Consider the following 14174-nt stretch of genomic DNA (forward strand, 5'->3'; position numbering starts at 1 on the left):
AAGCAATTATATGTTATCTACTATGTTTCTGTCTCATAGCTGAGCTTTGATCTTTTCCTGTGCTGCTGGCAAGCTGAATGCTGAATGCTGCCCAACCACGTATTTGCTAAAAAAGCACATTGATTATCCAAAAGATGTCAAGAATTTTTTAATAATGACAAAATGAACCCATGTAATTGAATCCGCAAGGGTGCATTTGGTTTTGTGTTTCCGTTTTTTAAATGTTTATTGGTTGTTTTGTCCAAGCTGGGACCAAATTATTATTTCAGTCAATTTATAAAAGTTGGCCTACCCGAGATCAGGTTTCCTTTAAAAAGCGATCATGATAGAGGGTTGTATTGGCAGACAGTGCAATACAGATGCGCTGTGTGGAGGAGAGAGAGAGAGAGAGAGAGAGAGAGAGAGAGAGAGAGAGAGAGAGAGAGAGAGAGAGAGAGAGAGAGAAAGAACCGTTTGCCGTGTGCCGAGGAGAGCCGACACAAAACCACACTAACAATGACAATGTTTTATATATAAAGGAGATTTGTCGCTACACGTCGTAACATGCGAGCAAAGCAGGACACAGAGGTGTAATAGATTTTGGGGGTAAGATTTAACCTGTTGTCTTTGTGATGTTTAGCGCCGCTGTATGGGTTGTGGATGTGAATTATTTATGCATGCGCGCTGCGAGATGAATAATGGAAATAAATGCTGTGTTTTTATGGTGGGACTTTAACAAACATACGATGACAATACATGTGAAACAACACATAAACAACGGCCTATATAGATGGAAATGTATATCTTAATTTTTTTTTTTTTTGAATATGGGATTATTTTATGTAAAGCATCGTTGGCTGATTGTGATTATTAAATAGTCAATGTTGCCTTTTAGCGAGCAGACTATTAGTTTGTTTATTTTTGTACGGAAGTATCAAATTGATGTTTATAAAATATCCCGTCATGGATTTATTCGCTTGCTTCGTTGTAATGCATTTTAGACCAACAGTTTTCCCGCTGTTAATATCAAATAGAGTCACATTGTAGGTTCACAGAGCAGCATCAGGTCGATTTATTTCTTCTCATATGATGCCGTCACATCAAACTATATTGTTTATCATATTAATGGCCCTGTTCATCTTTTTGAAAAGGTTGTATATGTTTCATATTTAGGCTATTTGAACATATAGAGTTAAAAAACAGTGAATGATGTTTAAATGGTTTATAGTTTGTCAACATTTGCTTGCCAGGTGATGGTTTATGCTTTTTTTATTGACATTTCTCAGCATTGTTGACATTTTCTACCTTAGTTAAACAAGATATCTTGACAATAGACAACAGCTTGAAAAGCAAGGTAAATATGCTGCTGCATGACTTTGTGTGTTTGGGTACAAACTTTTACTATAGGCTGTAAATAGTTCCAAGCATTTGTTTTAAAGGAATAGTCTACCCTTTTGCCATATTAAACTATGTTATTACCTCAACCTAGACGAATTAATACATACCTATCTTTTTTCAATGCGTGCACTGTACAGCGTGTTGTGAATGTGTTAGCATTTAGCCTAGCCCCATTCATTCCTATGGTACCAAAAAAGTTTTATTTTGTGGCACCATACTTACTGGTATAACTCCTCATGTAACAGTCTTTAAATAGGGAAAACACGGAAGTGTTTGGTGGCTTCCCTGTTTGGTACCATAGGAATGAATGGGGCTAGGCTAAATGCTAACACATTCACAACGCGCTGTACAGTGCACGCATAGAAAAAGATAGATATGTATTAATTAGTCTAAGTTGAGGTAATAACATAGTTTAATATGGCAAAACATAGTTTAATATGGCAAAAGGGTAGACTATTCCTTTAAATGTCACTCAATGCAACACAGGATAAAGGACAAAATGTGCCCAAATGCTCTCAGGTCAGTGACGTAAAACCGATATCAAAGATCTTTTTTCTTTTCAAGCATCAGCCTCTTTAAATGATAGATTGGCAGATTTCCAAAACCAGGAACATTTCAATAGCATGTCCAACAGTGCATCTATTCCTGGCTCAGGCTCCACTCACCGGACAGGCCTAATTTACATTAAAACAACAAAATGGTTGGGACACACTAAATTAGACAGCACAGGGATAAAGTTTAGCCCCAGACTTTATATTAGATTGATGTGCATCCATGAATAGGCATCTAATGCAAAAGTAAAATTAGGCTGAATGCTGGCCACCACAGATGTAATTGAATCCGCAAGCATACGCATATGGTTCTCATAGCACTATTATTTTTCTCAACGTGTTTGTTAAGACTGTATTGATTGTTTTGTCCAAACAAGCGAATATAGTTTAGAGACCAAATTATTATTGCAGTGCACCACTATAGTACACCTCAGGGCTTACAAAGAAATACAAAGAGCATGCTCAGTCCCAAGTTACTGTTCAGTTGTCTCTGTTGCTTTTAACCAACTCTTATCTTCAGTCTCTTCTTATCTTTGTAGCTTAAAACTAAACGATAAGATTACAAAGCAAACCTAACTTATATAAATATTTCTGTATTTAATAGAATATCTTGCTCCATGCTCTTTGTAATGGGTTAAAACATTATTATTATTATGGTAGTAGTAATAATAATATATGATGCACATGCATAAAGAGGCTTGCATATAGCCAAACATGATATGTCAAAAACCATGGCTTGCTTGAGGCTGCTTTTATCATACTTCACTGTTCAGCCACTAGAGCCAATTTAACATCACTGACATCACAGAGCCCTTTCATCTCTTATCCAAAATATAAAAAACCTCAATAATGGTCATTTTCTTTCAGTGCTCTCCACACTGCTGACAGCGTTACAGAGAGCCTTACTGAAAGAGTTATCAGCCCAAAAGAAGGACTATGGGCTCTAAAGGCCCAGAGAGGCGTAAACAGGCCACCCCTGGTCAGACCCCTGAGGGCAACGTGGTGATGAGCTTCAGTTTTGAGAGCTACCAGCTGGAAGAAGAGGACTGTCAAGTAAAAGATATTTCAGATAAAGGGGTGCTGGCCCTTTCAGAACATGGTGAGTGTTTGCCGTATCTGATGTTTGGATAATTTTGAATGTGTTGTGAAATCAAATCACCTAGTTTTATATTTGTGGTGTTTGTGTTGTGTATGGCTATACACGATGCACACTGTTATGTGTGTTGAAGTAATGATAAAGATCTACTTTGGCTGTGATGGTTACCGCAATCACTTGTAGTTGGCATGTTATAGCGAGGTCTAATCATGTTAGGTGAGGATGCTGTCCAGCGTCCAGTCATGTTGCCTGGATACAAAGGTCACGCTTATTAAATCTCTGGTGGAGTAGGAGAACACGTTACTCCATAGAAAAAGTAAGAGATGCTTAGGAGTGTGGTATACCTAGATCAAGCTATAGGTGGGGGTTTCCCGGACAGGGTCTAGGTTAAGGACATATATTAGGACATATAAGTAGTTTTTACAAACATACCTTACAAAAAACAATACTGGTGTGCATCTTATGAAAAAACAATAGCACTGATATATGGCAAGATATGTCAGGGGGAGATGTTGTTAAATTAATGCAGCTCAAACATGCATTTTGGTCTGGGACTAAAGCCTTGTCCGGGAAACCACTCCATAGTTAAATTTACATATATTACATTTATGCATTTGACAGATGCTTTTATCCAAAGTGACTTACAGTGCATTACAAGCTATCTTCTTTTTATCAGTATGTGTTATTCCCTGGGATCGAACCCATGAGCTTTAATGCTGCTAATGCCAAGCTCTACCATCTGAGCCACAGAAACACTAAACGATATAGTTTAGTTATATTACATAATTGGTGTATTTTTAATTTTTAAACACTTTTCCACCATTATGGCATGTAATGCTGAAGTACTAAAGCAGAAAACCATTAGGGTTGCAAAATTCTGTGAATTTTCAAGGCTGGAAACTGTCCATGGGAATAAATGGGAATATATGGGAAATAACGGTTATTAATGGGAATAATGGGGGGGAAATGCAGAGTTGTCTATAACATGGAACTCAAATGTAGTTAAAAAAATCTTGCAGCATAGTTTTGTTTAAAACAACAAGATTTCATGCAATTCTACCCTGCACATTCCTCAGTCACATGCACACAGCAACCTGCTTACCATATTTTCCGGACGATAAGTCACACTTTTTGGCAGGTCCTGGAACTTATAGTCAGGTGCGACTTATACGTCAAAATAATTTCATATGAACAAAACAAAAAACCTATTACCGTCTACAGCTATGAGAGTCTGCTCTATGCTGAATTTGTATTTATGTAAGTCAATGGATTCATTGATGCGGAATGACTTCGGGACCATTTTGAACTTGATTTGCCTTGTTGTGTTAATTTAGCCTATTCAGCCTCTCAGGTATGTTCTGTATGCTATTGTGTATCGTGTAAATAAATGTTTATGTTACTTTAACATGTACGGAGACCTATTCAGCCTGCTGTTCTGTGCTGTTGTGTAGTTGAATAACTTGCCTTTCTTAGATTAAATGTCTGTTCTTCGGCTTGGATTTTGTAAAATAATTTTGTACGTATAGTCCAGTGCGACTTATATAAGTTTTTCCTCTTCAAAACGCCTTTTTGACTGATGCGACTTATACTCCGGAGCGACTTATAGTCCGGAAAATACGGTACTCAAGGGCGTTTAAGGCCACACCCCCTGCATGTACTTGCATTTTTCATAACATGCACAGATCATTTCTTGATTCCTACACACAAAATTATGAAAAAATGTCCATCTTTGCATGTATTCATGTAAATTACTTTAATTTGTTAAAAACTTCCTTGTGCTGTGATTTTAATCTTCGATCAAATAAATCCAGGCTTGATGAGCATAAGTATCAGGATTCTTCAAAATTTTTATTACCTTGCATGCATGTCTGTTTATCACCAAACAAAAAGTTTATGTATGTTTGTATTTGAAATAGTTTATAAATTTCCCTAAATTTCCAAATAATTTAAAGTGGAGGGGCAGTGAGATGCCTGTGATGTCATAAGCATCAGTTTTTTTCAGATTGGGCCGTTTTCTGGCTGACATTTCTAAAAGAGGAATTTCTATGAGACTGAGATGTTTAGCATGTCTAGCACTTTTTGTATGTTTGTGAATGTGGGTAGACTACCATTATTCACCAAAGACAAGGTCAAAATGGTTTTTCATTCTCTGTCCCCTTTAAGTTTCCAATTTGGAATATTTCCGAAATTCCCCAGATTTAGTTCCCATGGAAAGTTTTTAGAAACTTTCCGCCACTTTGCAACCCTAGAAACCATCAAGAGGTACAGAATGTTTCTATCAGTCTGACAGAGGGATAGAGGTGAGCAGATTGTCAAATGCCTCATACATATTCATAAAGATACTTCAAAGAGGCAGCTCACAAATGGTAATGCACATACAGTGTAATACTCTAAAATGTCATTCAAATAAAACATGGACAGAAATGATTTACCACCCAACTTAAAGGACTCTGAGAAGGATGTGTCTGTTTTTATGTGTATAGCCTTTGAGGAACCTGTTCCAGAAGATCGCTATCATGGGATCTATTTTGCCATGCTCCTGGCTGGAGTGGGCTTCCTGTTGCCTTACAATAGCTTCATTACAGATGTGGACTACCTGCATCATAAATTTGAAGGTACCACATTATATCTAAGGCCATATTTTAGAAAAAATAATTTTTAAATTTATTTTAATCTTTGACATGGCCGACTCAGTCAATATTAAATATATTACATATATATATGACTTTAGCTTGGTTTTCACAGACGGGATCACAAATGTCTTCTATGTCTTTTAGGAACCCACATTGTGTTTGATATGGGTTTAACGTATATTATTGTTGCTCTCGTGGCTGTGATCCTGAACAATGTCCTGGTGGAGATGCTGAGCCTGCACACAAGGATCACTGTGGGTGAGTCTGTTTATTTAGAATAGACTCTCACACAGACACACAGTAAGCACAACGGGATGGGGGAGGAGGCGGATGATTGACTGGAGCGTGATGCTCGCCTAAGGGAAGAAAGAGGAGGAGCGGATCTGGCAGCGGCATCGCTTATCTGAAGCTGAAGAATAACATTTGCAAAATACTGCTCAATAAGCACTGACAGAATTGGATTAAGAGAATGGTTAGCAAAAAATATAGTATAGAACCTGTCGGTATATCATTTTTATCAGCTTGTGTGTTCCCTGGGTTCAAATCTATGTCCTTTTGCACTGCTTACAGAATGCTTTACCGCTAAGCACACCAACTGTTAAAAATATATGCGTTGCTGGTCAACATAGTTTTTTTATCTTTTAGTTTTCTTCAGAACTGATGTGCATACCATAATGTAACACATAACCAGAACACTTACACAATACTTTGAATTTGTTTAAAACTTAAATCCAAAAGGCTTGATTCAGGTGAGTTATTTTGAAATCTCATCTTAGACCTGAAACATTGGTCTGACTTTGGTAAATGTCACCCCTTACAGGTTACCTCTTTGCACTTGGGCCTCTGTTTTTTGTCACCATCTTTGATGTGTGGCTGGAGAAGTTCACCACAAAGCAGGCGTATATCCTCAATCTGATGTCTATGGGGATCGTGGCATTTGGATGCACGGGTATTTGTTGATGTTTTTTAAACCCTTAGAGGCATGTTGGAAACCTCTGCCCTTCTTTAAGACTCTATATTAGGTTTTCTGTCAGAACGTTGTGCTGTTAATAACTCTTATTTTATCTCTTATTTCAGTGCAGCAGTCCAGTTTCTATGGATACATGGGGATGCTACCCAAGCACTATACACAGGGAGTGATGACTGGAGAAAGTGAGATGCTGTGCTCATTTATCATTAAATGTCAAGACATGAAAGATTTACATGTGTGACAACATCTTTTCTTTCTATGCACAGGTACAGCAGGAGTGATTATTTCACTCAGCCGCATTTTTACCAAACTACTGATAAAAAACGAGAGGGAGAACACTATCATCTTTTTCGGCATTTCCATCTTTATGGTGTTGATGTGCTTTATCCTGCACTTGCTGGTGCGAAAGACCCGCTTTGTGCAGTACTACACTGGTCTGGCACGCCGGGGTCTGTCTCATGCCAAAGACCACCCACAACATGGAACCCAGTACCAGGTCCACCATGATGTCATTACAGAAGAAGTAAGATTTGTAAGTTTTGCATGTCATATATGACAAGGCCAATCATGATGGACCTATTTTACATATGTATAAAACATATTTTTACGTGCATTTACATGCATTTCTGTTATTCTGAACCATAAAGCCAGTAAATATTTCCAACAAAATTCGTTCTTAAAGGTACAGTATGGTTTTTAGCGACATCTAGCAGTGAGATTGCGAATTTCAACCAACGTCAATTTCGAAACGCAATGAGAAGCTACGGTAGCTGTATATGACAAACACATCATCGTCATAAACCCTGTCCCAAATAACGCACTGCATGTGGACATTCGGTCTCGTGGCCTTAAATTGTGCATACTCACTTATGCTGCGTTTACACCAACATAGTTAGAGGTGGCAAGCGCAAGTGATTTCAATGTTAAGTCAATGTGAAGACGCGTTGACATGCGTCTGGAGGTCCTGCGACACGGATAAGGTGTGTAGCGCGGCGCGGTAGACGCGCTTCCGCCTCATTCACGGGTCTAGTTTGCGGGTCTAGTTCGCGCAAATTGCGCGAATTGAGCATTGTGCGTGTTACGTGCAGTACGCGCGAATGGTGCTTTTTGCGCCTTTTGCTGTTCACACGAATTTGCGGCTAACACCCGAGTTGAAGAATTTGAACTTTGGCGGAATTTCACGGCGCGTTAACCAATCAGGAGCCTGCTTGCTGCTGTGGCGGCAGCCCCGCCCAGAGTCACTCATTCAGCATGAAGGCTTGATATTGTCCGTAAGCAGTCACCCGGAGCTATACGAAACAAGTTCTTATTTCTTTAGAGACAGGAATAAAAAGGACCTCGCTTGGATGAGTGTCAGTGAGGACATTTGGCAACCTGGTAAGTTGTAAATACACATTTCACTTTTGAGTCACGTGACGTTTATCGACCCGCGCCGTTTATTTTCCCCCTATAGTAAGATGATGAAATACAAACTGGTAACTCTCTCGATAAATGCACAATCAACATCAGTCATCTTGCAAACAGACAACCGCATAGCACTTGCCCCTCCCACAAAAAGCGGAGTTTGCCTCTGACGTGCGTCAGATGCTTGCCTTTTCCACGCGTCTACTTCGCTCTACACGCGCAAATGCATTCAAACTGTTCAAGTGGCAAACTAGGCGCAGTAGATGTGATTTTGACGCCTGAAACGCGGTTGGTGTAAACGCAGCATTAGTCTACAAGTCCGTAGGGTGTCCCATCCGTAGGGTGTCCCATCTGTCATTTTTACACTTTAAAGTATGCTCATCAGCGCCCCCTTTGCACCCTTGATGTGGTCCTCTGTGAAGCCCGCACTGCTGCAGGCTCCACGCACTTTACCAACCCAGAAGTCCTTGTGAAAGAGCAATCGGACCAATTCAACGTGAAACTCGATTCTGTCCCAAAATATGACTTTGGTGCTCCCTCATGGACTCGCGTCAAGGGTCCCTAAGGTCTGCACTACATGATGTCATCAAATAGTGGACTCTGAGGAAGTCCATAAGTCCGGAGTGTGCCATTTGGGACAGGGCCTGAGACAGCGTAGGGATAAAACATGCCCTTTAGAACAGTTTGTCTGTTTAGGGCATAGACTGTAAAAAAGATGGATGACGACTCTCTTTCATTGGTGAAAAGTGAAGATGCGAGTGTCCCGATATCTTGAGTCTTGAGTCTGCGCAGTAGCGATTTCGGGACCAGTTCCTAGTAAGCAGGAAGTAAAGCCGCGAAATCAAGGCCCCGCCCTCGCTCTTGCAGAATGCGCATATCACAGCTGTCAATCATGAGTGACGTGACACCACTGTTAAATAACTAACTAAAAACAAATGTATTAAATTTACATCAGCGTGATAAAAACTACAGTAAATGACAGAAACCAGCTTTGGAAAAAAGATAACTGAAGTGTAATTAAATTGTTAAGTTGGATTCAAGTCACATTAAATAACATGGTGGAGGCGGGGTTTATGACCTATACTAGGACCAGTCACTGGGGGGCGATCCAGACTTTTCAGGGCTTGTGCGGCACGCTTGGTTTAGGGCTACTGGAGAAACATGATGGCGGCTTCCATGTAAGGGGACCCGCGGTGTATGTAAATAAAATTGGCTCATTCTAAGGTAATAAAACAATATAGTTATTATGTAAGGTCTTTTTACACCTCTGATAATATAGTTGTCTATTTTATATTGCATTTATATCAAGAGATCCTTAAAAAAGGTCCTTAAAATTACAAATCTGCTTTGTTTTTTCTGGTGGAAATGAAATTATAAACATTTATTGGAATAAAATGATAATATCTTTGCTCTTACTAATTCAATAGCTAGCATGTTATGTATCCTAAACATACATTAGTAATATCAGCACACATCATCTCGCCCTCTCATATGGTTAAACGTATCAGTGAGGTTAGTAATGCAAAACTAAATACCTCAGAATGTTGCATTGTAAAGCCCTCCTTGATTTCGTGAAAAGATTGTTAGTCTGTCGTACGCGGCTGCATTGTCTGTGTCTTATAACATCTCTCCATTTGTGCCGGTCACTGCCCTCTGTGATGACTATGTTTTCGGCGGCCCTGAGGAGGACACATAGAGAGAGAGAGAGAGAGGGATAGTATGATTTAAGTGTTCACTTACACACCAGCAGTTCAGTTAGGATAATATATGAAGGCACTTCTGAGGAACCTCATGTTTTTCCTTTGGCTGACAGACTGAGCACTTAGCCGTTCTTCCACTAAAAGATTTTTTCATCATCATTCAGCAATCCCTAGTCAATAATAAATCATATTTTTCTTGGAAATGGCCAGATGTCTTGAATGAAGCAAAGACAAAACGCAGCAATAATTACCAAGAAAATGTAATTTTTTTGTGTTTGTTTGTTGTGCTTTATTTAATGTTTGATTTGCTTCATTGGGTTTATACTCAGCGTGGGAATTTCTCCTTCGCAGTTCGTATATATGTGTTCCCATCTGTGTTGCCGTGGCACCCGAGTGCTTTTTTATTCCCAGCAAATTAAAGAGAGTGGTTTTACTAGCTCAGCCAGGCACTTAATCAAGTAATGGCCCTCCTCACACGGACCCTGCAGATACACTAGTTCATCAAGAGAAGGGTTATAATATCCAATTCAATGCACGTTCAAAGTGACCTGCTTGATACAACGTTACATTTATAGGTCTTATATCTCTACTGTGCTCTATGAATCTAATGTGTTTGGTAAGAACTGATCAGATGTTTGGTCTGTTTTCAAGGGCAATGGTGCCGTGGGTGCTCATCCACCTGAAGATGGGTGCACAGAGTTTGCTGGCAGCAACACGTACGTGAGGTTTGATGTGCCAAAACCAAAGATTAAACAAAGCTGGCCAGGTATCAAAGGTATGATCATAATACACTTCTTATTTTTATTATGTATTTTACCAATTACTGTGGTTACTTGTGGAAAGTGCATAGAAATGTTTCTCAAAAGTCTGTAGATTTAAAATTTTGTGTAATGTCTGATGTGTGTGTGTGTGTGTGTGTGTGTGTGTGTATGTTTTTCTATTGAGTAACTTCTCAAGACACAACAAGTGATTCTGGTCACATTATCTATTTTTAGTGGAAACACAAACTGCTTTTTCCATGTTTAAGTGCTATAATTGGGTCCCCAGTGTTTCTATCAACGTAGAAAATTTGAAAAAGATTAATCCAGTAACTTAGTCTTGGTAAACCATTCTCTGCAAGCATGTGAAAAATAGGTCATTGAAATGTGGCTCCCCTTGTGATGTCAGAAGGGGATAATACCGCCCCTTACTCTGCATGATCCAACCACGGCACTGCCATTTAGTACAGAGATCGACTCATTTGCATCTTAAAGGGGTCATATTATACGATTTTTTTAAGATGTTAAATAATGCTGCGTTCCAGGCAGGTTTTTAAACCCGTGAGTTACGACTTCAAAACCACGACTCACCTTATGCGTTCCAGGCAGCCTGTAACTCGTGTTTTAACATCCTTCTACCGGTGAAAGTGCACTGGAACGGCACGCAAACCCGTGACTTCCCACCCGTGAACTCGTACTAGATCGATGTACTCCCAGTTCAGAGTCGTGAGTCGTGGTTTTGAAGTCATGAGTTACGGGTTACAGGTTGCCTGGAACGCATCATAAGTCTTTAAAGTCGCCATGAAACGGAAGTATCAATTGCCTAATTTTCCCCGTGGTGATGTGTATCTGAGTAAAACTGGCCTCTGAAATGAAATAAGGCAGGGCTGGATTTGAATTTGTCCATCGAGATCTGATTGGATCATTTGAAGTTGGGTCGTGTTGCTAATTGCTAATAGCAGCGATATTCTCCCGGACCCCGCCCACCTGCCATTCATTATGACCGCAATGATGGTGGAATGTTGCAATTAAAACACAATTGTGCTGTCAATTATTTTCTTTCTCTCTCCTTCTCTCTGCACTATGTGGCAGTGCTGTGGCAGATTTAGGGGCGGTGTTATTGTAATTAACTAATTTTTTTTCACATGCTCGCAGAAAATGCCTTACCAAAACTAATTACTGGGTTGATCTTATTCACATTTTCAAGGTTGATAGAAGCACTGACTGGAGAACCAATTATAGCAACTAAACATGAAAAAAGAAAGATTTTCACGCTATGACCCCTTTAAAGGAAACACCCAAAAATTTGCTCATACCTACAAAGTGGCAATTTTAACATGCTATAATGAACTACGTACATGCGTACTCTGGGGACACCAAAGATTAATTTGACATCTTAAAGTAGTTTTGTGAGATGTCCCCTTCAATTCACATGCTCTTGGATAATACAGCAGTGACCCCTTCTGTTGCAGACATGATTTTACATCGATACGTGGTGGCCCGGGTGATCTGGACCTACATGCTCTCCATTGCTGTGACTTACTTCATCACCCTGTGTCTTTTTCCTGGACTGGAGTCTGAGATCAAGAATGCCACATTGGGAGAATGGTTGCCCATCATTATCATGGCCATCTTTAACATATCTGACTTTGTGGGCAAAGTATGTTTAAAGACATCTGTGTATAATTCAGTATTTCCTACACACCTTTACAAAAAACATGCTTTTATCAACCTATGTGTAGTGTGTAGTAATCATGTTTTTGGTCGTATTGATTGCAATTTGTAAAACCATTGCTTTACTTCAAAAACCATAGTTAAAGTCATAATGTCTTATTTTCCCCGTCGTGATGTATATCTGAGTGAAATGGCTTTTGAAATGAAAAAAATTGGGCAGGACTTGAATTCGTCCATCGAGAACTGATTGGATAGTTGGAAGTTGGGTCATGTTGCTATTTGCTAATCGCTGCGATCTTTCTCCGGGCCCCGCCCTCACGCTATTCCTTGTGACCGGAACTAAAGCGAGATTGTTTCGAGGAGGGGAGGAGATTTGTGATTTTTAATTAAAGATTATGAGGGCACATTACTTTTTTATAATAATGAAGCTCACAGATAAGTTATTTGTAAAACATTTTCACAATATTCCCCAAAAATATAAGTTTTTAAATTTCAATTTCATTGTGACTTTAAATTATATTTACTGTCGCAAAACCTTGCACTGTCAAAAAAAGGCCCCTAGCTGTCACTGGGCCGGACCCTTTCAAAACGTACTAAAGAGTTAAAATGATTACCTCAGAAGTACATATTCCTACCAAACGTAAATGGTAAATGAAGAGTTAAATTCTTTCAACAGTAAAATGTCCAGTACTTCAGGCCTTATCCATATGATCCCTGTCTAATTTGTATCTATGTGTTTAGATCATAGCAGCTGTGCCGTATGACTGGAACGGGACACGTCTTCTCCTCTGCTCTTGTGTGCGAGTGGTCTTCATCCCTCTGTTTATCATGTGCGTGTACCCCGCTCAGAAGCCCACCTTCAGCCACCCCGCATGGCCTTGCATCTTCTCTCTCCTCATGGGCATCACTAACGGCTACTTTGGCAGCGTTCCTATGATTCATGCTGCGGGCAAGGTGGCACCTGAGCAGAGGGAACTAGCAGGTGCGATATTCCCCTAAATTAGATTATAAATAAGAATATAAACGGATGTGTGTGTAAATGTTCAAGAGGATGCATTTATAATCGTATCTCTAGAGATGAAGTCATTAAATGTAGTTTATGTGATATTTTTCTACAGGGAACATAATGACTGTGTCCTACATGTCTGGATTAATGTGGGGCTCTGTGGTTGCCTACGCTGCCTACAGTTTTACTGCTCCAGGCTCAAGGTTTCACTCTGGGACCGGCTACAACTTTACCCAGGGTTACTAGTTCAAGCCAAAAAATAGACAAAAACTTTTCTTCCTGTCATCAATCTCATCAGGTGGCACTATTTGCCACTTTGTGTAGCAACTCTGCACTCCCCATAAATCAGAAGTCTGCTGCAGGGTTTCTCCGTCCTACCTGCAATGCTGTGTGCCTCTGGATGTAGTCAAATGGATGAAGAAACAAGCGTTGACACTGTAAAGAGTTATACTGTATATGTGTGCTTTGTTGTGTTGCCTTTTCTTGTTCTCTAAGAGTGTTTTCTTCAAGCTGCCAAACGTTAGCTGTGTGGTGATGAAACACTGTGAAAATCAGGGTGAAGATATTTTTCTTGGTTTACAGTTTCACTCCATACTATGTGGTGTCGTGAATGCTTTTGACCGAGAAACTATGAGTAAATTATTAAGTCATAAATATTAGGTCTAAATTGATGCATGTTTTCTTGAGTGCAATATGGAAATTGGACCTTTTTGGCTAAAGCTAACTGAATGTAAACATGCTCAAATAAAAGAGTTTTGTAATTATCATAGCTTTCCTATTTTTTTTACTTTTTACTTAGCAAGTTATCTTTAGTGAGCCGTTTATGTTAGTTTTTATAAAAGTACAGTAAAACAACACAAGAATTTTGTCATGATATCCACATAAAATATTGAACAATAACCTACCTCACTTCTCCCGCCATTTTCTGATTTCACGCGCGTGTCGCTTTCAGTTTTCTGGGGCTTTCAATTTATTTTCTTGAGAAGCCTATTTAATATATATTCG

At 39.4% G+C, this 14174-nt stretch overlaps 1 protein-coding gene across 3 annotated transcripts; it reads left to right on the forward strand.

Annotated features, from left to right (window-relative positions):
- Positions 1-414: 414 nt before the first annotated feature.
- Positions 415-13933, forward strand: slc29a4a (solute carrier family 29 member 4a). 3 transcript variants are annotated; one of them, XM_065255432.2, is made up of 12 exons: positions 415-585; positions 1290-1333; positions 2796-3027; positions 5508-5639; positions 5802-5915; positions 6478-6606; positions 6735-6809; positions 6894-7159; positions 10383-10506; positions 11962-12149; positions 12905-13145; positions 13282-13933. In XM_065255432.2, the coding sequence occupies exons 3-12, from the start codon at positions 2865-2867 to the stop codon at positions 13413-13415; spliced, it is 1566 nt and encodes a 521-aa protein (XP_065111504.2). In that variant the 5' UTR covers positions 415-585; positions 1290-1333; positions 2796-2864; the 3' UTR covers positions 13416-13933. The 3 variants fall into 3 exon arrangements, with proteins under 3 accessions (XP_065111504.2, XP_065111503.2, XP_065111505.2); XM_065255431.2 differs by lacking the exon at positions 1290-1333; XM_065255433.2 differs by lacking the exon at positions 1290-1333 and having other exon boundaries at positions 6894-7150.
- Positions 13934-14174: the final 241 nt, after the last annotated feature.

This window comes from Paramisgurnus dabryanus, chromosome 3 (assembly GCF_030506205.2).
Source record: "Paramisgurnus dabryanus chromosome 3, PD_genome_1.1, whole genome shotgun sequence".
NCBI classification, from domain to species: domain Eukaryota; kingdom Metazoa; phylum Chordata; class Actinopteri; order Cypriniformes; family Cobitidae; genus Paramisgurnus; species Paramisgurnus dabryanus.